The sequence below is a fragment of the Arvicola amphibius genome, chromosome 4 (assembly GCF_903992535.2).
Source record: "Arvicola amphibius chromosome 4, mArvAmp1.2, whole genome shotgun sequence".
Classification (NCBI taxonomy): domain Eukaryota; kingdom Metazoa; phylum Chordata; class Mammalia; order Rodentia; family Cricetidae; genus Arvicola; species Arvicola amphibius.
Window position 1 is genome coordinate 83,103,056 of NC_052050.1, and position 24,160 is coordinate 83,127,215.

The 24,160-nt window shown below is 39.6% G+C and overlaps 1 protein-coding gene across 6 annotated transcripts in view; it reads left to right on the forward strand.

The window, feature by feature from the left end:
* The window catches only part of Tenm2 (teneurin transmembrane protein 2), a 961,804-nt gene that overhangs the window by 206,707 nt on the left and 730,937 nt on the right, over positions 1–24,160 (forward strand). Inside the window, exon 4 of one of the 6 annotated variants that reach the window (XM_038326022.1) lies at positions 6,276–6,288. The exons of the other annotated variants lie outside the window; for them this stretch is intronic. Coding sequence (XP_038181950.1) covers positions 6,276–6,288 — 13 coding nt within the window. The remainder of the gene's footprint in view (positions 1–6,275; positions 6,289–24,160) is intronic. 6 annotated transcript variants of the gene reach the window in all.

Below are 24,160 nucleotides of genomic sequence, written 5' to 3' on the forward strand. Positions count from 1 at the left end.
TCTTTATCGGCTCTGATAAAGCGTCCTTATTCTTAGCTGGGAAAAGTCAGTGATGTCCTGCAATTCCTCCCCAGCCATTCCTCAGAGGCTCTCTCGTTTCTCAAAATACCACACCGTAGACACTCAGGAGCCACATCTCTGAGAGGATAAGTAGTTTATCCTTCACTGACATCCTATTGTTAGCTCATCTGTTGACTTGACTGTAGCCATCATCCTGCTGACTAAGCCCCTGCTCTCCTGGGTATCTCTGTGGTTGAATCGGTGGTGCTAGGGTTCTCTGGGTAGGAAGATGAACGAAGTTGGAGGATGAAGCTTTACTTTCTCTCGAACTCAGTGGCCACGTGGCATGGCACAGAACATCTGAACATGTCCAACCCCAGTCTCTTCTGTTATCCGTCCAAAATTGCCCTTGAGTATTGGTGCCCATGTCCGTGATCTCAGGCAATCTCCTGAAAATGCAAAGACATCGTCCTTCCCCTCCTCAAAGGAGCTAGCCGTGTTATCGAGAGGAGACAAAAGCCACTGGCTTCCTGGAAGGATTCCCACAGAAGCACTCTAAGCCCTTGGAAACTTTAGGAAATGGCTGTTGCTGGTGTGATACTGTGGGAACATTCGGAGCTCCTTCCAGGCTTAAAATGTAGTGACAAATTCAGTATTTCTGTAAGCTTAACAATGGCAATAATTAGTAATAAGAAGTGGCAAGCGGTGATTAGGAATGCCGGTGTAAGGTTGCAGAGGAATGAGAGGATTCTTTGGAAACATCAGAAACATTCTTAGAGCAAGTGCATGACCCCAAGGACTGACAAGCTCAACACATTGGCACGGAGCCAGAGCAAGTACGGTGCCTACAAATAGAACAGCGTGTGTCGAGGTGGAAATGTGAACTATGAAGACGTGAGAATGAGGAAAACACCCTGAGCCAGCAACATCTTAGGTAAATACAAGAAGGAGAGTAAAGTCTTCTTGGCTCCCATCCACAGGAAACAGAGTTCCTTTTAAACCTGGTAGATAATGTCATCGGCAAAGTGCATCTAAGCATGATGCTTAAACATGGCTCGATTTGCAGACTATTTGCACATGAGCAGATATGGAACAGTGACATTGTGTCTCCTGGCCACGGGGTGTGGGTTGCAGGTAGAATGTACTGGGATCGTTGCAACAGAAGGAGTAGGAAATAGGCATTATTCGTATCTGAAAAAGTGTAGGTTATATAAAGTATCGATTCATTCACAGATCTTATACGATTTATTTTTAAATCAAAAGGCATAATTTGGGACAATTTTTGTAGAGTGCCTTTTCATGTACTCTTTTTACTGGTTCTTTTCAGAAGTGTGTACCATGCCTTGACTCCTCGTTCATTTATGCAAGTAATTATTTATGAAATCCCTTTATTGGCTATGGGTACAGGTATCAAACCATGGGAATACCAAGAAAGAAGTTTTCAGAGCCTTGCTCCGGAAAAAATAAAGGCATCAGTAAAAGAGAGATAAGTCAATGATAGGCCAATATTTGGTTTCATCTACAAGTACTTGAGACAAATAAAAACAAATACATTTCCATTTTCTTATTAATTACATTCATTTGGCCAAAGGGAATTTTATTCAATTGAAAATTTTTTGTTCATTTGATGAACTCTTCAGTAATTTTTGTTGTAAAATAGCTAAAGTACTAGCCTCGGGACACATTTTTCTCCAGAATTGTAAATTGATAATGATTGAATTGGATGCCAAGCATGAACCAAAATATCTGTATAGTTATACTCTTGAAACAAATGAAACCATCTAAAGGAAAGGCATCTGAGGAGGTGACTCAGTTAAAGGCACTAGTCACGCTTCCAGGGGACCTGGGTTCCATTCTCAGCACCCTCATGACAGCTCACAACCATCTGTAACTCCAGTAACAGGATTCTATGACCTCTTCTAGCCTCCATGGAAACCAGGCACACATGAAGTGCACAAACATGCATGTGGTCAAAACACCCATACACATAAACATTACAAAAAATAAAACAATGGCAGAGATTACAATAACCCAATGTGACCCAGATTTCAGTAGAAGGAACTAAATACTGAATGAAGAAAGACTTTGGCAAGGGTGTTCAGTGGCTTGAGAAAAAAATGCTCAGGAATGAGTTTTATTAGGAGAGGGGGCCTTTGACCATGGGAGCCATGAGAAGTAGAGATAGCAGAGTATTCAGATGTAGAGGACATCGTATCAAGAGGGTATTATAAGCTATTAAAGGGAAGAAGAAGCTTTTCCTTTAAAACTCAAAAAAGAGCTTTATTAGGAGATATGAAAGGAGGAGAGATAGGCATCATGGACAGATGGTAGGAGCAGACCCAGACGGGAGCATTCAGAAAAATCCCTAAAAGGAAAATATCTGACTCTCATATACTTTTCGGATGTGGTTGGAAGTTCTCTACCAAGTCTATATGACAAGGAGCGTGGAGGAGCTAGGGACTAGGTAAGAAGATAAGTTAAAGGCTGTGGAACCCACGGTATAGACAGAAGGCTTCTTAACTCTGTCCTAGTGAGAGAGCTGCAGACCGATGCCGTCCTACAGTGAGATCTGGCCACTTAGAGTGACCAGAGTCTCAAAGGACCAGGCCCATAGTAAACCACGACAAAATCCATGATTGTTCATGGAAAATGCCAGCTAATTTAAAGAATAGTCTCTACTTTCCGACATGGAAAGAACTTCGAGATTTGTAGTCTAGATCTTTCTTTTGAAATGTCATCACACCCCCAAAAGTCTAAATGGATTTCATTTATATATCTTCTTAAGGCATTTTAATGAGAAGAGGCAGAAAAATTGATGCTTTACACATCTTTAGGTAGAACACTAATGAACGAATGGATGATGATTCTTTGATGCTATGCTCCAAAGCTATCCCTCATCTCTCATGAAATGATACACCTAGAATCCTGGCTTTGGGCATGGTCTTTACTAAAAACTTAATGTGGCAATGAAGAGGCATTCTTCCTATATTTGCATACATACAAAGACTTGAACATCCTTTCAAATGATGCCCACCTTCTCCTGAGGCTAGTGCTGTATTAAATTGCATTGAAATGCAAAGGCATCTCAATATAATGATTTTCCGCATCCCATTTACTTGTTGATTATTAATGAGTGCTTCCTGCGTTGTACCCCTGCGATTTTTGTCTTGAAGACTACTTTCAGGGTTTGAGCATCACATTCAAGAGGCCAGTCAGAGTTCTGCATGAGCAGCTTCATTAAAATTCTGTCCTGCACATCATCTGACTCACACTTTATAATCTATCAGAACACCTGTTTCCTTTCTAATGGCCACGAGGCAGCTCACAACACGGTGGTATTTAGCATTTAATAATGAGCACAAGATATGTATTTTTGACACTTTAAATTTTCTTTAGAAAAGTGCATGGGAAAAAAAGCCAAGATTGAATGAATTATCTAAACTTTTGCAATTTCATAACGGGGATCTCACAAACTTCTTTCAAGCTGTGGATCAGACAGTGCCTTCTCTCCTTAGCAGTGGCCATGATGTGGCTAACTAGGAAAGGACAGACGATGGGGAAATAACTTTAAAATGTCACTGCATAAACTAACGGTGATGCAGAAAGTGTTCTAAGAGGAGTTTGCATTAATGCTTTTCCTATTTACATCCTAGTCTCACGGACCCGCCATTGTACTTGCTGCCAAAGGAAGCTGAGAAGCCTAATGTCACTGGTAATATCTAGCTACATTTATAATTTAGTGACTTAAGTTAGTGTTGGTCACTGCCTATATTTATTTTCTTTAAGTTTGGTCATTTAGACATGTAATTATTAAATGGCCCTCAATATAATTGTATCTATTTGAAATACTTCCAGGGATGAGCAGGGAGATAATGGATGGTCTCACAAGGGTGAAAGTCTCTCACTATATTATGTAAATGAATAAATGTCTCCTAGTGCTTATGAGCTGCGGTAGTTATAAGCATTAATAGAAAATATACTGCAGGTTGATTATTGTAATACCACAAAGTTATCTCATCGGTGAGTGGATTAGGAGAGCTTTCTCCACTGAGGTATATTAATAATAATTTTCATTTATAGTCCACTGGGTCATTGGCAAATGGAAATTTTTATCTAGAAACACTAAAAAAAAAAACATATATAGTAAACATACTGTATAGATTCTAGCTTCGTTTTGTTCCTTGACTGTGTATGCTGACTTATAAGGGCTTTCAGGGTTCAATGAGCTGCCAACTGAGGTCTGTTGTGTCCCTCAAAGTGACAGCTGGGGACATGTGGTAGGGAGATGGAAGGAGGACTTTGGAGAGTGCCAGACATGGCCCCTACAAAGGAACTTCAGTCTGAGTTCATGTTCCCCTTCCTCTATCTCTTGTCCAAATGCAAACCCCAAATAATGATTTTCACATTCTATCTGATAACTCCATTGTAGTGCCAATAAAATGTGTCTGCAGCTTGTAATTCCCTCCCTTTTGCCCCCCTCCGATAAAAGCTGATCTATATTATATCCCTTTCCCATAGTTTCATTTTCATAAACAACAACACAACAAAAAACCATTCTGAGATGTCCAAGTACAGAACAGAGATCTACCTGGAGTATGGGAGGGGAAGTTCCTTTTATGGGTATGAGAATACTCACACATTCCCTATTGCCTCACGAATGAGCTAGGCACCTGTCTATAACATGTCATGAATCATCTGCTAACCTTACAACCAACACAAACATTTGGACTGAGTGGTAGCATAAGCTGAAAAGGCACATTCGCCATCAGTGTGGGATGCAATCATGATAACATCGATGACAATGCTCCTCATACAATTGGGCTGGGTACTGAGCTTTTATTAAAGAAAACAAGCCTATTAGAAATGAGATTTTCAAACGACTTTCACCAAGAATACACCTATTTGAAATGTTTTGAAGGAAGCAATGTAAATTGTTTCCACAAGAGTCCAAAGACTTGAGCATGGTCCTCCCTTTCCATGGAGCCAGTAACAAGGGACCGTGATGGGAAGATGAGAAGGGAGAAGTTCTTTGGGTCTTAACAATTACATGAAGAGTAGCCGCCTGACTCGAATTAGGCTTAGCTTTGATAAAGAGACGTGGCCAACCCCAATAACATTTTCTCAGTTTTATTTGTACCTTTTGTATAGTGAATATGTAAAGACCGAAGTGCTCATTTACACTTTACTCATTAAGTACGAGATTCAAGTCTGTCACACTTTCTCTTTCCTTTGAGATGGAAGCAAGAGATTTCATTACATTTTGGCCTATGTGGTTGACATATACACATACATATAGTACACATACACACAGTATATACATACCGAGTCTCCATCCAGGTTCAAGCCTCATCTAACACATATGTATTGCTTTCACAGTACTTTTTCCATTGAATTTATCCTAGTGTTGTGCACATAACAGGCCTGGTCAATCATGTACGGTTCTTGATTTGAAGTTTTGCCCTCAGATCTGCCATTGATACTTGTGTAGAGCAATAGTGACAGCTCAGTTGGAACTTCTAAGACACTGACTCATACAACAGATAGTATCCTTGCTTGTGCCCAAACCAAACATTATGTTGAGTAAGAATTCTCCGTGTACTAGGCTAGGTCCCATTAAGATGCATGCATCAAGGTCCTTGCATTGAACATGCTCATATAACATCCCAAATAAAACAGCAGGATGTGGGATGCAAATACACTGGCTCTGACAACCAGCAGTTCAATAGCTACAATTGTTAAGCTCCTTTCAATATTGAAGCCCCCATTGTGTCTTAACTTCATTGATCTTCATGTCTAAGTAAAAGCCTGAAATTACCATTTATTATAAGAAAGGCAACAGAGGTTCAGAAAATAGAAGCAGTTTAGCCAGATGTCAAACCACAATCATTATTTTTGTTGTGATTGATAAGAAAAAGGTGGTTTTTTTTTTCTTCAAACACACATCTGTATTCACTATTTGGATTTAAAAGGAGGCACTCTAAATGACATCAAATTAAACTTTTAGTTAATGTTAGCTTTACCTTTAATATGATACTGATATGTTCTTTAAGTTGTGACAAATTAACTCTTTTGGATAAATAAAACAACATAGACAATATTCAGAAACTGAAGAATCACTTTTGAATACGTTGGAAATGAGAAAGTTGACTCACCATTTTGTGAACATAGGCTAAATGGAGCCTAAACATTTAATTGAAGTTAAAATTAGAGTTAATGATACCCGATATTTAATCAACCAATGCCTTAAAATACCTAGCAAGAAGCAGTTGGGGAAGTACACATTTGAGTGTTGGAATATTTTTGTCTCTGTCGCCAGTAAATGTCCGTGCTAGACTAAGTCCCATTGAGCTGGGCGCATTAACATGCTTGTGCTGGCGATGATCATGTAACATCACACAAAGTCGTTAGGAAACAGCAGGATCACTGCAAGAGGCACGGAAATAGTTCAGATAGCACCTTATCAAACCTGGCGAATGGTGTAGCATTTTCAGATGAATTTTGAGTTTCTAGATAATCCCCAGCATTTGAAAATCAGATTCATTTATACTCCATTGGTAAGGGGTGAGAAGATTTTTGTCATAGAATGATAATCCATAGAAATCTATGAATATTCAATTCATTATATATGAGGAAGATGACAAAAAATGAAAGAACTGTCATATACACAGTATCTTCTGAAGATGGATTGTTCCAGACACTGAAGGATTACACAGACCTTTCCAAAATAGACTGTGTGGTTTAGCATCCTGGTATTCTGTCTGTGGTGTACACAACTCAGCTACTGTGTGCGCGACTGTCTGTCTTCATCCATTCTCTACTTAGTGATATTGCTTAATGGCACTTCTAGATTTCTCTCCATTTGCCTTTCTACCCTCAGCTCTAGTTTTTTTTTATTTCTTAATTCTTTCCTAGTACAAGTTCAAGACCCTGAAATACTGGCTTAGCTCAGTTTTCCCTTATGCATGTGCTAAACCATGACTCATCTTGATTACCTATAAGTCAGGGCTCACTCTCAAGTAATGAGCTCAGTCTTGGTGAGATGAAGGTAATAGATGGATCATTTAGGCATTGACATGTTCACACAGACTGGGCTATTCTGGAATGATGAATGTTGTGGTTTTTATTGCAGAGGATATTATATGGAATCATATGCCATGACCTATAGGTCTGAGAAGTAAATTTGCAACATCCAGACTATACATAAATGGAGGTAAGGGTTGCTAAAAAATGCCTTTCAATTTTTCCTATTGAGTGGATTAATCCTTGAACATTGCTAGAACCTTAGATAGGGCAAGGATGCCAGTACTCAAATGTTGGAGACAATAGATTGACTTTGACTTTTATCCTCTCTGAGTTCTAGAAGATAAATGTTTAAATGAGATTCAAATTTTGCACCAAAAACATATCCATTCATGATAAACAAAAATGTCTGTGGTATGGCCAGAACTATATGTGGTAGAGATAACCAAATGTACTCATGAACTTTGTAGAGGCATCTGCCACATGCTGGTTTATGCTGAGTCCTGAAGATCAACTTCTAACTCGTTACCAAAAAAATCATTATTTTCTCAATTAGTTACAGCAATAGAGACTCTATGAGTTTCTTGGGAGTTCTGGTATTGCCTTAAGGAAAATAGTTCTGTTGTGTTGGAGTACAAAATGTATCAAAGTAGAGTCCAAATGGGGCTTGACCCCTAAGGCTTAGAAAGGTGCAAAAGTTTTCTAATATGATAACTTATTAAGTAGCTCTTCCCTTATTGAACTGTCTGTGATTACTGTAAAAAGATAATTCACTTTTTAAAATAAAATTTAATTAAAAGCCCTCCTCCCAACTCCTTCCATAAAATGAGCATTGGTATACAATTTTAAATTTTGTTACTCTTTGGTATCTAAACTCACTGTTTAATTCACAATTTAAATAGCCTAATCATTCAGGTTTTCTCAAGGCCTTTTAATGTTTTTAATACATGGGTTATGACTCATTCTCTAACATTCCTCTCATCTCCTTCAAAGTCACCAGTTGAATTGTTCTTCCAATTTTTCTTAATATCCGTATTCTTTAGTGTATTAAACGTTACTTACATCATAAGACCCTTTTACAGTTAAATATGAATTGGCTTAAATGCTCTGGATAAATTAGTTTGCTTAGAAAAAGTCATATTTGGAGATGGACTTGGAATATTTCCTTTGCTGGATTGAGGGCATGTCTACACAACTTTTGAACAAATATGACATTCTATTACATGCGTCTTACAGTGCGTTTTATTTCAATAATCAAAAGAGTATAAGTAAATGCTGGTGATTTTCAAAGGTGGAGGGAGAAAGTGAAATAAGTAATGAGCCCAAAGTGAGCCAGCCTCTCTTCATTCTGCTTTAGTTAGCTGGATTATTAAGGTCATCATTGACTTTCTCAGGGTCTACACTTACTATTTCTAAAATGAAGGCTGTAGAGTATGCAAGTTTTAGGGTTTTTTCTTTTTATTTATCTCTTTCCTGATAGAAGATTTATTGTTTATGGAAATTATGAAGTCCAAATATAAACTCTAAATTTGAAGTGAAAACATAAATCTATCCAAAAAAATCCATGCTTTTCATATTAAGATAGCTGTACTTCATCAGAATTTTTTAAGAAGTAAGTAACACTGACCATACATGCATCTGGAGATCACGAGGCCCCTGGAAGATGCAAGTTACTATCACTGTACCCTACTTTGCCTATTCTCCCCCAAACTACATCTCTGAGGGATTGAACCCTTTTGGATGCAGAGGACTTTGTGTATAGGCTCTTGGGGAATTCTTGGCATAGGATGCTGAAATGAATTGCAAAACACTAGGTGACTTGACACACACGAATGTATTCTCCATTCTCTGTCGGGAGTATAAACCCCAGATGTCCCCTGTGAGCATCTCCCTCTGTAGTATATAGAGACAGAATCCCCCTGTGGCCTCTTCCAGATTCTAAGAACTTTTGGTATACTTTGGGTGGCAGTGAGTTCCCTCTGCTTTATTTTATTTTCTCTTTTCTGTGTTTGTATCACAATCTCTCTCTGCCTTTCAAACAGAAGTGCAGGTGATAGCATCAGGGAGCCCCCCAGATAGCCCAGGATAGGCTTTTCCCTTCAAGAGCTTAGCTATTATATATTTTGACCTATAAGGACTCTTCACCTCTGTTACGTAACAGTTAGATTCCAGGGATTAGGACCTAGACCTACTGGATTCATCCCTATAGGATAACAAGTGACTTAATTCCTTTCCTGTTGCTGTGAGAAAGCATCCCAATAAATGGAACCTAACAGAGAAAGGGTGTATTTTGTTCAAAATTCCATATTATAGTACATCAAGGACAAAAAGGAGTTGGAGCTTGAAGTGGCTGGTCACATCATGTCCAGAGTCAGAGGAAAGTGAACTCTGCATGTACACTCCAGGAGGCCAAACAGGGGAAGGAAGCACTCACAGTTAGTGGGTCTTCCCACCTCAACTAAGAAAATCAAAATGATCTTCTTCAGATGTACCAAGATTCCCCTCTCCCAGGGGATTCAAGATTCTATCAAATGGACAAGTAACAATAACGCCACAGTCAGTGACTAGGGAGAAGCGCCATAGGCTTGCAGGTGGCACCCACACAGAGTTAACGGGGGGCTGCAGGCAGGAGAACAGGCGCTCTTCTGTTTGGCCAGATTTTCCAATTTAGGAGGACAACCTATAAATCTGGATTTTTGCATCTGTGTGTTTGTGTTTATCCTGGTATTTGTCGTTGGCTTATTGAGGGAAATGTACACGTGACAAATCGGCAACATTCCCTGCAAGGGCTGCCAGGATGCAATCTCAGAAAAACAGAATAAAATTACCTTTGAGAGAGCACTTTGTATCCATATCCATTAACTCAACAAATATTTCTTCAGTGCCTAATAGAATAATATTTATTTTGGATTGACCAGGGGAGACCTTGCTGCTTTGAGAAAATAGCTCCCAAAATGCATCTGCCATTTCTCTTAAGGAGGAAAGAGAGCATTAGTCCAAGGTTTCCGTTGAGGAGATGTTGCCTGTGACATTCTGCTCTTCGGTGTGCTTCATGATCATGAGATGAAAAATCTAAATTCAAAGTCTTAAATGCAGTCTGTAACTTGACTAGTGTGGAGCTAATGGTGGCCCTGGGTTACCTAATCCCTCACAATCCCTTGTATCCATTTTAGTGCTCCCGGCTACGATTCTTTAGGCAGAAGGAAGGTGACACCAGTCACAGTCTCCTGACCCTTTTAATCTCTTCAGGAAGCACTGTTGAATTAGGCCCCAATGTCTGAAGATAAGTCTTTCTGTTTCATTCCTCTTTGGCTGCTAAACTGATGATTTCTTCAATACAAAAGGTAGAAAGTGTTGAACTGCCTGGTCTCTTAGCAGTGACTGTGAGGCCTTCAACACATTCATAAGCATCAATTGTTTCATCTGAAAGGTACAGTAATTATAGTATGTTTTCCCTATATATTTTGATAATTAAAGAGGTAAGTTGGTATGTAGGGCTCAGATGAGTGCCTGGAATAGTCTAAGTACATAATAATTATTATCTGAGTGTTATTTTATCAATATGATCGTTATTATTACCAAACCTTGGTAAAATCTGCATTTGCCTCCTTTCTTTATCGTGAGACTTCTTGAAAATGTGATGCACAGTTCACGTGGGAATCCTATTGAAATAGAAATTTGAATCCGTTAGGTCTGGATGGGGCTTCTTCTGTATTTTTAAGGAGCCTCCCAATGGCAAGGATGCTGACTGTCTGAAGACTGCCCTTGAAGTAGTAGCAAGAGAGAATGTAAAACTGATTACTCAGGAAGGCTTTCCAAAATGTCTTTGCATACTTGTAGAACCCCCTCCCTTACCACTTAAACAAGAATTCTGGATTAGTGGACCCTGAGGCCATTGGTAGTTTTGTAACATCTACCCACGAGCATCTAATCGTCAGCTCTTCTCCCGCTATGTAAAACCCTTTATGCTCTCACAAATAATGGTTTATGCAGACAGCCATGTCTCTCTGCTACAAATTAAACCCTCACCCCACCTGGAAGAAGCTAGCAGCAGTAATAAGAATTCGTGCGAAGTGGTGCCCACAGCTAGTCTTGCGAGTATCTTAGGGGAAGCGTAGTGTTTTGGTGTTTCCCAACCTGGGGCTGCTAACAAGAATCATCCCTTGTTTGTGTTTGTTAATCATCTTGATGAGCAGTTTCTGTGTGGATCTTCCCAAACTGTGTTGGCCTGTTTCCAAGTGAAGTGCATAAATTACACACTGCCCTCTCTTCAAGCTGCTCGCCGCCCTAGACTATCAGGGAGGATTTCATCTGAATGCACAAATCGGCATCAGTGGGCTGCTTAGAGGCACACGTTGTTTGGAATTGGTCTGACGTGACACCACCATGTGTCACAATATTATGACACCGTGATGACATATTTGAATGTCAAGGAGTAATATTTTGACCAATATCCAAATGTCAGTCTTTTTTTTTTCAGGTCAGGTTCTCTATATAGAATGGTGTTTCCTAGGGGAGTTATTTATAGGTCTTGAGCCTCAAAGTCCCAACTCTTCCAAGAACCAAAGAGGAGCATATGGCTCAACTCCACTGAGACTTGCTATCAGAAAGAATTTGTAAGTGTGCCTTCACAAAGATTAAGGAAGAGGAGATGCTGTGATAAGGGAATTTCCACATGGGTTACTTCTCTTTATAAAGCACACTACAATATCATTCAAGTCCACAGACCTGAGCCCTGGAGGACCACTTCTAACCTTTCCTCCACTTCTTTGGCCATTGACAATGATTTCATACCAAGTTTCTCTAAACTGACATCCTTTTATATTCTCACAACAGGAAGTCTACTATAGAAATCACCAAAGTTTTGACATTTCTAGCTCTCGGAGAGCGATGAGAGGGAAAAGGACAGAGATGCTAATATTGAAGCAGGCTAAGTTCCCAGAGGTTATTTTCACTTTCTATGACTTGGTTGACACTCTCAGAAGAATATGGCTTGTATTATTATTACTTGTATTAACATCATTATAGACAACAAGGTATACATATTGTCTCCTAATTATCAGGGAACACCTTTTGGGAGTGATTATATCCTTCTGCATATTCAAAAGCCAGCCTGCTTGCCAGTGGTCAAACCACTTAGCATAGGGAGAGCAGTCAGCCTGGGGAAGGAAGAAATATATCCACGATCCTAAAACCCACATAAAAAGCATGAACACTTCCAAGCATTGCCATGGTCACGTCCAGTTCTTTGAACAACATAAAAGATCTATTGTAAGAATCTAGATATTTAAAATGACTGAATAAATAGTAAGAAAGGTGAATTTAGAACTAAGATAATTATGTAAAATCTGAATGCATACAGTCAGTTACTATCGTAAAAACAATCTTACTGCTTATGAAAATTTATATATATGTAAATATATATAATTCATAGTTCTCTGTTAGAGTTCATATTTCTTAGCAAGCCTTCATTACTACTTATAAAATCAGAAACAGTAATGACAATTATAATTTTGAGAACACAGCCTATGTTTCCTTTTGGTTCTTTGTGATTAATTTTCAATCAATATTTTTGTTTTTATAGATCTTTTTAAAGGGTATAAAGACCAATATATTTTCCCCCAAAGGTTGCCTTTCTGTATATTTATCCCTAAAAGGTTAGATCTTCTTTCTTCATCCTGTGTATTTGCTAACTGGCTGAATTTTGCCCTTGGTTGCACACTGTGCCATCTCCAGTGACGTATATTTTCATACTATTTATGTCTAGTGTAAAATTCCAGCTTATAGGTCTTTTAAGAAGAAAAAATAATAGTTTTGCTAAAAAGCTTAAGTGTAGATTTCTGGGGACTGTATGTTATATTGGTATGAAAGTCATGATAAGCCAGACATTACAGAACATGAGAAAATTGAGTGTTCTCATAAGCTATGAGATTTCAAATATTTGAATAAGTAGGCATTTGTAATATGTTGTTGAAGTTTTTATTTTGTTCCAGTTTCCCTTATGCTAGCTTTCTGTCTCTGTGACAAAATGTTACAGGTAAACAACATAGAAAAGAAAGGTTCATTGGACTCATGTCTAAGAGGTTTCATCCCATGTTTGCTTGTTTGGGCTGATGACGCTCAGCTGGCAGCACTGCAAACTATCACAACTGGGGTGGCACCAGCACTGTGGTAGAGCAGAACTACTAACCTCATGATGGAAAGGAAGCAAAGGAGAGGAAGGAAATGGAGTCCCAGTACATTCTTAAAGGGCATCCCCGTCCAGGGGCCTAAACTCCCTTCCACTAGACCCCCATCTCTTACAGACTCAAGTACTCACCCAACAGCACCATAGGCTCATAATGAGCTCTTTAGCACATGGGACTTGAGGAACATTCAGGATGGAAATCACAGTACTCCTCAACTGTGTGGCTCCCGGTCCTATCTGCACCCTCCTGCTTTGAGTCTTCTAAATTCAACTTCCATCTATGACTGATGCTTCTGCCTGCCCTTCTTGGTGAACTACTGCTCCTATTTCAAATACAAGAGCACAACATTCCTTTTCTCCTATTGCATTCTCTTATTTAAGGTTAAAAAAATTATCTTATTCATCTATAACCCCTTAATTGTCTACATACTTAATGCTGCTTTTTCATTGAGTAAGTCGATGTTGCCTTATGAATGGTAGATTCACAACTCTGTAACGGTAGAGACTATAAGTCATTGAATTTAAACCTGAACATGGAGTAGGTATTCAGTGTTTATGAGTGAAGCTTTAATCAAACAAGATCTTTCTAGGATCCCTTCCCCTGAAGAGAAAAAGGCATATGAAGCTAATCTTCAATGTGCAGGGCGGGCAGCATGGGGTCGAGAATAAATCTTCTCTCTACAAACATCTGGCTATAGCAAGGCACTGTATACCTTCCCTGAAGCATCTGGACAAATTCATATTTTTGTAGGGAAGCTGGAGGGGGCATAAAAGTGAGCTCGAGTCCATTAAATGCTTTTTAATAAATCCTTGCAAGGCGTTCAGCATTTTGCTTGGATCACTATATAAAGTCATCCATCTGACAACTTTTATATTGCCTCTTTTTTAAAGATAAATTTCAGTAATTAAAGTGTCCGGCGAAAGCTTGACAATTTGGAGGGCTGCGAATTAGGGAACAAGCCTGAGTGAGACGGCATGACAGCTGCGTGCTGTAATGGGAAATGTATTCATCTTAGATAAGAGAGGCCATCTCCTCCCAGTGCCCCAGCCCATCTTGAAGTCACAATGGACTGCAAGATTTCATGGACTGTGGATGGACCGTATTTGGCTGAATATTCTTCCCTTTGCTACCAGGTGAAAAGGGGTATTGGGGATCAAATGTGATGTCAAGAATAAAGCATGGGAGCACATTGGAATCCTGCTTCTTTTCTTGGCTCATTATGCTGGCTTAGCTACATTTTTAAATCTGGGTCTGGGTAATTGCTTCTTTAAACCTGAGGTAGACTAGTTACTACTTATAAGCTTGTTTCTATCATTGAATAATGTCTTGCTTGTGTGTAGCAATCTTACCATGTTACCTATCATGTACTGAGTTAGTTGGGGCTCAGGACCCTGTCTGTGCATCTCTGGAAGTGGACAAGATTATTTGCCATTCCCAAGTTGCATTCTCTGGATCCACCACACACCATACAATACTTAGTGTGAAAGATGCTGTAGACGCCATATTTACAGTCCAATACTGACATTGTCTGTAGATCAGTCTCTGATGAAGTCATGGAATGGATTCCCTAACACTCATCACAACCATGCCTCTCCTGACTGGATTAAGAACACTCTACCTTCCTGTTGAGCATCCTTTGTAACTGAGAATTTTGTTAAAAGATTTTTTTAAATTCTGTATTGCATATTCCTGTATACTTTTCTCAAATTATTATTTGTTTTAAATTTACCTATTTATTCAGAGAATTATAATACATTTTTAAAAGAAAAGTCATACACACATATACACATATACATACATACATACATACATATATACATACAGGTAACATTTTACAGCCTGAGCAAGATGCATTCATACATTTAAGAATATAAATGTATATATTATATGAATGCTACATATAAAGAGATATATATTTACACTTGCATATGTATACAAATGTATCAATTAAAAAGAGGGCATAAATTTGAGAAATCCAAGGAGTGCATGGGATAGGCTAAAGAGAGGAAAGGATAAGGGGGGAAATGAAGTGGTTGAATCATAATTTCAAACAAATAAAAAACTTGTTATAGAAAGAAAGATTTCTCTAATAGTCCCCTTTATAAGTGTATCTAAAGACAGCAGTGACCAACGGTCTATTCAGGCCAGATTGTTCTCCCCTCACTTGGTGACCTCTTCCTACTTCATATTATACTACATATTTCAGGTTTTTGTCACTGTGTGACTTAATGAAGTATATATTTTCCAATTTCTTTAGTTGGAACCTTAGATTGAGACAATGCCAATAAGCCAGCAAACATTTTCTGGTCAGTGCAGGTCCATTGTCTGGTAATACTGTTTTCATGCTTACATATGGGGAGACTGAGCTGCAGTTACCTAAGAGTTCGTTGAGGACCCTTACATCATAAGCAGTATTGCTGGGAAAAGAACTGAGTCCCTGGCCTTCTTGGATTAACATCATCTCTTCTAGATTGCAATTTAGCACGTTCACTTTCTAAATGTAAAAGAACACTGTTATCTGGAGATACCCAGACTGTACCTTATATAGAGTCAGTAAAGGAGGCAGAGCTGAGGTTAAGGATGATTTGATAATAAGAGCCCATGTATCTTGAAAACAGTACATTTATGTGTACTCATAGGTAAGCTATTGGCTTCTGATGGTGAGCACAGAAACAGAAGAGTAACCTGTAAAGGAATACATAGAAACATTCACTGTGTGTTTTTAAATTGTGGGAGTAGGGAGATGGGCCAGGGGCTGAGTACTTAAACTTGAGGACCCAAGTTAAGATCTTTAGTACCAGCAGAGAAAGCTAAGCATCGTCAGACACCTGTGACCTCAGTGCTGTCAAGAGATAGAGAAAAGTGATTTCTGGGGCTTGTTGACTGCCATTCTAGCCGAAAGACCCAAAGACAGTGAGTTTCAGTTTTTGTGAGTGGCCTACCTCAATTGGTAAGGTAGAGAATGATAGTTATCCTCCTTTGGCCTTTGCATCCACACCCATGGTCCAGTCTACCAGAAAACAAATATTCACAAAGGTATGCACCAAACCAATGTGTAGGCCTGTGTGTGCAGATTTGTACTCATGTACACATGCATGCATGCACACATGCACAAACACACACACACAGAGACACAAACACACAGTCCAAAAATTTCCCAAGTTCTATAATATTTCTCTTCATTCTTTCAATCTTGAAGATGCCTCTTGTGCTGGCAGTAAAAGGCTGACGGTATGCACTGGCTTCAAAGGCTTTAGTATACAAGGATGGCGCAGAGACCTCGTAGATTCTCTTAAAGACCACAAACAGAAGTGATGAAGTAAAGAGTACAAAAACATAGTTACTCCCCCAAATTAAGCCACTTACACGATGGTTGTCTTAGTTTGCGTCCTGGGGCTGTGAAGAGACCCCATGAACTAGCTCTTGTAGACCAGGCTGGTCTCGAACTCACAGAGATCCACCTGCCTCTGCCTCCCGAGTGCTGGGATTAAAGGCGTGCGCCACCACCACCCGGCCCATGACAACTCTTGTACGTGAAACCATTTCCTTGCAGCTGACTTATGGCTTAGAGGTTTGTTCCACTGTCATCATGGCAGGAGGCATGGCCACATGCAGGCAGACATGATGTTGGAGAAGTAGCTTGAGTGTCTTATATCTGCATTCACGGGCAGCGGTATGAAAGAGAGACTCTGGGCCTGGCTTGAGCTTTTGTAATCTCAGAGGCCACCTCCAATGACACACTTCCTCCAGCAAGGCCATGCCTACTGTAAAAAAGGCCACATGTCTTAATCCTTTCAGACAATGCCACTCCCTGTGAGCCTATGGGTGTGTTTTCTTTCAAACCACTATAATGGTATTGTCAAAAGTTTGAATTTATACACATTATTAAAAAAAAAAAAACTTAAGTGTCCCTTGAGCACTCTGTGACAAAAGCCCTCTTCAGCGGGCAACACAGAATGTGTCCCAAGAAAGGCTACTCAATTTTTTAGCTACCCACACTGCTCAGTTCACACTGAGTAATACAGAGCAACTCAGAAATCTGGGACCATTCCAGAGAGTTCTACATTAGCACAAGGAACACCATTTATTTAACCTGCCTGCATTATATTTCATGTCCAAGGCAAACGAGAATTTTCTTTTAAAAACCAGTTGCTCATACAGATAATTAGGAAGGTTGTTTTTTGTTTTGTTTTGTTTTTAAATATAAGAAATAAAGCCCCCGGGAACGGCTACTCAAGAAGTTGCCTGTGAATAAGAGATCTTTTTCTCGGTTCTATCTTTTTTTTTTTCTCCACTGTGTTTTTTAATCTTCAAGGACCTCTGTGTGGTAGGTCCTTGCCTGGTCCTTTTTGGCACAGAGTGGATTTCCTCATGAAATGGTAGTTATCAGCAGAAAGCCCTGATTAAAGCATTCAGTCTCACTGCATCGATCCCTTACTGTCAAAATTGACTTCTGATCCTTGAAGGAGGTCCCTTCACACAGCCTGCGAGCTCACAGCAATCCTCCGCCTTCACAAGAGTCCCATTGAGGTGTGGTCCAGAGCGATACAGCAGCCCTGTTTACGAAATTGACAAATTCATAGCCCTGTCTCTAGGTCTCTTTCAGTGGGAAGCGGGGCTTCTCTTCCAGCAAGCCGACTTAGATGTCTGTTTACTGTTTCCTTCAAATGTGAGCGCTGCTGGTGATGTACGTCGCAAATGGAAGTAATATCATTTGAAGTGGTCCCGTTAGAAGCCCATGAGCAATCTAACTGCATTAACTCCTCCGTCGGAGTGGAGGAGACTGAAGAGGGTACACAGCTCGACTGAGCTGGAGAGAAGGAAGCAGCAATATACAAGTCCATGACTGGGAGCTGCACAGGCACCGAAAGAGGTTTCACTTACTGCCTTCAAATAAATGACACCAGGGCATCTCAGGACATCCAATATTCTGTTTACAAATCTTGTTAAACATTCCAAGTGGCTGAGACGGTGCTTTTCTATATTTCTAAGGGGGTTATACACTTTTTTTTTCCCTTTCCTTCTCAGAGAGTTCTGGATGGCAGTTACTTTATGTACAAGAAGAGATATATGGGCTTCGGTTATAGTTTGGTGGCAGAGTACTTGCCTGGCATGTGTGAGGCCGTGGGCTCCATTACCAGCCCTGCAGAAACACACGTACGCACCACACACCCACACAAACACACACCCACACACATTTCTTTTCACAATCACACAACCCCTGAGAAAGACTCTAGTCTTTCTTGAAGTTGTTTCTAGAAGCTACAGTCTCTAATTTCTTTTTATGAATATATGATTAATTTATTTTATTGCTTTTCATTTTAGTCTATTCCCTCGACTTTATTAAAGTATAATTAATAAATACAATCAGATGTATTTACAGTACACAATATGGTATCGCAAGATGTGTGAATACTGTGAAATGGCTCAAATCAAACTAAATGGCATATGCATTAATTCACAAGCGCGCGCGCGTGTGTTAGCTCCGCTCAGCAATGTTAAAGTACACATTATGTACCTACCACAGTCGCCGTTATGCACAGTAGACTTCCAGAGCTTATCAATATTAACTGAAATTGCAGGCTGTTTGACCACGTGTTCTATTCCCACTCACCTTACCAGTCCTGGACGACGCCGTTCTTTCCTTTGTTTCTATGAGTGTCATGCTTTCGATTGCACATGAACCTAAGAGTCGTGTGTGTAAGTAAGCTAAGCTTCGGTATCGCTAAGTTTGGTCTCACTTTCCTACAGTAAATAGTGGTCAGTGAGTGACCCTGGGGTGTCCATTAGAAGTCATGCTTCTCTTCAGACTAAACACCAGTAGACCCTACTACATAGCATGAACACCAGCTTGTACTAGAAGTTAGTTTATGTTAGATTCTGAATAGTGGGGAAAGGGTGCCTCTCAATATTATTTGGTGCACGTGTGAATTCACAGAGACCCTGGCAGAGTAAAAAAAGATCAGTGTACAAAAAGGTTCAAGACAAATGAGGTCCCAACACTGAAAGAAGGGAGTGAACACAGAGTCACACTCCTAACAAGGAAGCTATTTGTAATTGATACTTGATGGGCAAAGGGATAATCAGTTTTCTCCCAATAGAGTGTCATTGGGTATGTTAAGTGCATCTTTACTTTGAATTTTCTTCAAACACAGCCACTCAATTACATAGAAAGGTTTGTGTGGTCCCATTCCATCTTGTGGCCTTACCAAGAGTCAGGGATATTTCCCTATGTGTAATGTTAGATGTTGGATATTTAAAATGTTAAATAACTCGGCCAGGTGTGTAAGACCATGAAAGTTGTTCCATGTCATATTAAGGCATCCAAATTTATGTCAGAAACATACATGTATAATATGATACATTTATGTACATGTTCAAAGTCTCCTGGAATATAGTAGATAATCTCAATGGTGTGATAAATGAGAAAAATTGACCTGTGTCTCTAGCTTTCAGATATTATCCAATAGGAGGATCAAATGTGGATCCAATAAAACGAATGTATAGAACATTACTCTACACATGCTAGATGAACTCTGAGGCTTTCCTCTCAGCCTAAATCTAGCAACTTCTGATGAGAATCTGGAAAATCTAATTATAAAATGGTAGGCTGTGGATGAAAACTTGAAAGATCTTAACTGCTGAGCACGGAAGTAGATGAAGCTAGGGACAAAGACCAGTAGGTAGAAAAATGGAGACATTTGAAGTTATGACCTGGATGGAAGTGTCTAATATTAGTGAAAACGATGGGTTGGAATCAGGAAGTTGGTGTCTTTAAACACAATACACCTAGCAGAATGGGCACTGCTGAATGTGGAGGGGCAAGTTAGTCTCAGGAAGACGACGTCAGCAGGCTTGAGAAGCGTGCGTAGAGCAGATGCTTCAGATGCTGTGCAGAGAGAAACTGGACAGGTAGTAAGTCTTGGTCAGCAGAGGTAGAATGGGAGACAAGGAGATGAAAAGGAAGAATTGTCCCACACACATTGGTGGGACATTGAGAAAAAAATGACAGTATAGTATTGGAGTCAAAGTGGGGTGGTTACCCCCCCCCAGTTGTTATTAGGTTGGTTTGAGCTTATTTTTGAAACATAGTCTCATGTAGCCCACTCTAGTTTCAAACTCACTGTGTATTTAAGTTGGCACTGAACTCTTAATCTTCTACCTCCAAAGCTGTGATTGTAGGTGTGTGCCACCACATACCACTTTTACAGTGGTATTTAACAAGGTTTCAAATTCTGATTCTGTTGCTTGCCATGTTCAAAGTCTCCTGGAATATAGTAGATAATCTCAATGATGTGATAAATGAGAAAATTTTACCTGTGTCTCTAGCTTTCAAATATTTTCCAGTAGGAAGATAAAATGTGGATCCAATAAAATGACTGTGTAGAACATTCTCTAGATGAACTCTGAGGCCTTCCTCTCTACTGAAATCTAGCAATGGTTTCAGACAAGGAATGAGCCACCCAGAGGCTGGGAAAAAAAGCAGGCCTTGCAGAATCAACATGTATGTCTATAAGACATACATGGAGCATGACTGAGTAGTCAGGCAAGGATAGCATCTAGGAAACTAAAGATCCCACTCCTGCATTGCTGTCAAAATGTTTAAAAAATAGTAATGTTGTCTGCCAAGTGTCAAATGAGAATAGTAGAGATGTCTCAAAGCAATATGTTTTCAGGGACTAAGAATACTTTTTGGGGGTCTGTGGAGTAGTGCTTAGCTGAGTAGAGAGAGCAAAATAAGAGAAACATTCCAGGGAAGAGTGGCTGGGTGAGCCAGCGTGGGAGCAAGAAAACTACTCCTTGTGTGTTTCAAAGAACCTGAAAACCACTTTAGAGAAATGTACAAAAGTGAAGCTTCAAAGGGAGACAGGAGCTGGGTTAGAGAAGCCATTGAGTTTGTAGACTTTGCAAGTAAAATGCAGGGTGCCCAGCTACATTCCATTTTTATATAGACATCAAGGTTTTTTTTTCTTTTCTTTCCATTTCTTTTTTTAGTCTAAGTATGTCCCAAACAAAATTATTGATTGTTTATCTTGAATTTCTGATTTACATTGTTTCCTGGGATGGCTATATTGTGTGTCAGAGGAAAGAAACCTGAAATTTATTAAATTTTAGTGAGAAACCTATGAAGCGTGTTCGGATAACAGAGTTACATGAGAGAATCATTTTTGCATGACTGCTTTGGTGAGCAGAATAGATGTCTCAAATAAAGTGTACTGGTGTATGGTTAACTCTAGTTAACTAAGGACATCCCCATTCCCTTCCTATTCAATTACATTTGTTTTGTAATGAGTTGTTACCCTTTATTTAGTGCCTCTCCCTGATGTCATCTGTACCTAATGTAGAACACTTGAAGACCAAAACCAGACCCTTTCATGTAGTATTTCACTATACATTTAGGTTATTTTTTTCCTCTTAGTGTGATTCCTTCTTCTACTTCTGGCAAGTAGCAGTGTATTGTACATTCAACAATTTTAGGTTAAATGAAATCATCTCATCCGAGAAAAAAAATGACTATCATGTTTTTGTTTGCAAAGATGTACAATGTGTGAAGCTCCAAGTGTAAATAACTTTCCTGTTGTAGCACAATTAATAAAAACCCAGAGACAGATATTGGGGTTCAACCTGACAGTCCAAAAAGCAAAACAGTCAGCCACTGGCTCTATCTCAGTCTGAAATGGCAATCCTGGCTCCAGGAATTTTCGGAATGAGACCTATGTTGTAGGATAATGCTCTTGTACACTTTAAATATTTGTCACTCATATTGGTTTAATAAAATACTGGTTGGCCAGTACCCAGGCAAGAAGTATGTGCAGGACAACCAGACTAGGAGAATTCTGGAATGAGGAAAGGCAGAGAGTCATTCAACAGCCAGACACAGAGAAAGCAAGATGAGAATGCCTCGCTGAGAAAAGGTACCAAGCCATGGGTCTAACACAGACAAGAATTGTGGGTGAATTTAAGTCATAAGAACTAGTTAGTAATAAGCCTGAGCAATAGGCCAAAGAGTTTATAATTATTATAAGCTTCTGAGTGTTTATTTGGGACTGAATGGCTGTGGGACTGGGCAGGACAGAAAATTCTTTCTACATCGAGTTTCCTTCTCTGGTTGTATCTATCTATATGTCCCCAGTAACAACAGCAAGATTTTCTACTCACAGTGTTGAACATTAGGAGTTGGGGGACATTGGATCATTTCATATTCAAGTCACTTGGTAGCTCTGGTAGGATTAGTGAAAGTTGACTGTACTCCTCTTCTATACCTCAACAAAAAATTATGTGAGTGTCAGGGAATTGAAAAAAATTGAGACCTGAGGGGGGAAAATAATATGGTAAATCTAACAAAACTGTAGCAAGGCTTAAAGGAAACTCCAACGCTGCTTGAAAGGCAAAGGCATGGGTGAGAAAAGAGTGCCAAGGAAGAAGCACAGAACATATGGATGCTCACCCAGGTCCAAGTTTAAGCCATGTTGGTTTAGATGTATCCTCTTTAAAATTCCTATTGATACCTAATTGTCATATGGTGGTATTAGGAGGTAAATATCCTTGGGAGTGACTGAATCATCTGGGCCATACCCCATCAATAGATTAGTGCTTTAAAAAGAACTGTCTTAGATCCTTTTGTCCTTCTGCCATGGGAATGCTCAGTGTCTCTTGCTCCAATGGACATAGCCAAAAGGCACCATGTTAGAAGCAGGGAATGAGATCTTCATCACTCATAAAATCTGCCAGCCCACTGATGTTGAACATTCTTACCTCTAGAATAAGACTATGACTTTCTAGCTCTGATAAGAACTGTGGATCGAAGTATAAGCCTTTTCTAGCGCCTTGGCCCTCTTCCATCTTCCCATGCATGTTGTGGAGAATAAAGCTATAGCTTCTTCTGGGAGGAGAGGTGATATTAGATCCTAGTAGGTATCATTATTTTGGAATGTAGAGGGATCAAAATTGTAAATGACATGGAGGCTTCATTGAGGGATCAGATATTGAGGATGCTAGATTGTTCCCATTATTGTATACCTCTTCAGTACATTTCTTGCTGACAACAGGGAAAGATTACAAAGATGTGGTGTTTGGCTGAATGGTAAGCGGTTAGCTTCCACTTTAAGGAATGAAGAAATCTTATCAAATATTTCAGAATGTGGGACAGTGCAGGATAATGGGAAACTTCCAATTAGGAGGTATAAATTATAGTCCAAACTTGTCACTTCATATCTTGCTGCATTGACAAAATGGGACAATTGGGTCTGACCTACACAGTGACAGTGAGATTTTTTTTTTGCAAATTGCTTCCAGGTGAGTATCTATAAATCTCTGATGATAAGTTAAGAGCCCCCAAACCATGGATTGATGAAAACCAAATTTAGAATCCTACATATAGTTGAGAAGGCGATTTCAAATAATCGAGACATAGTTAGCATCCCTGTTTGAAATTAGATTCAGAATTCAGCTGGCGTTACAGGTCTCATCAGATACTTTGAACCTGATACCATTTAAATAATCTCATCTGAGCATAGTAGAGAACATGGTTCATTTCCCAAGTTTAGCCAGGCAGCCTTCTGGATTGACTGGTGATGTCTTGATTGAGTATGATTCCCCTTGACTCATTTCTCTGTTGTTGGTAATTAAAAGCTGTCTGGTTTTATTCTCATTTAACGATAAGTGAAACGGGAATGTCTGCCAGACTATTCCCATTCGCTTGGTGTCTACAACAGTTGAGAGCTTTGGGATCACCACGGATTTCAAGCTGAGCATCCTGGCAGCCCCAACACTGATAGTGCACTGGAGTTTTGCACAGGGGAGCTGACCATCAGCCTCAAAGCCAATTGGAAAACAGTCCCCAGTGCAAATGGATAAATTGGCATCGATGACCTTATCCTCTCTTTCCAGCTTTGAAAAACAGAACGTTGTGTTTGTGGATAGAGTAGGCTGTCTATCAACTGCAGTTTCCA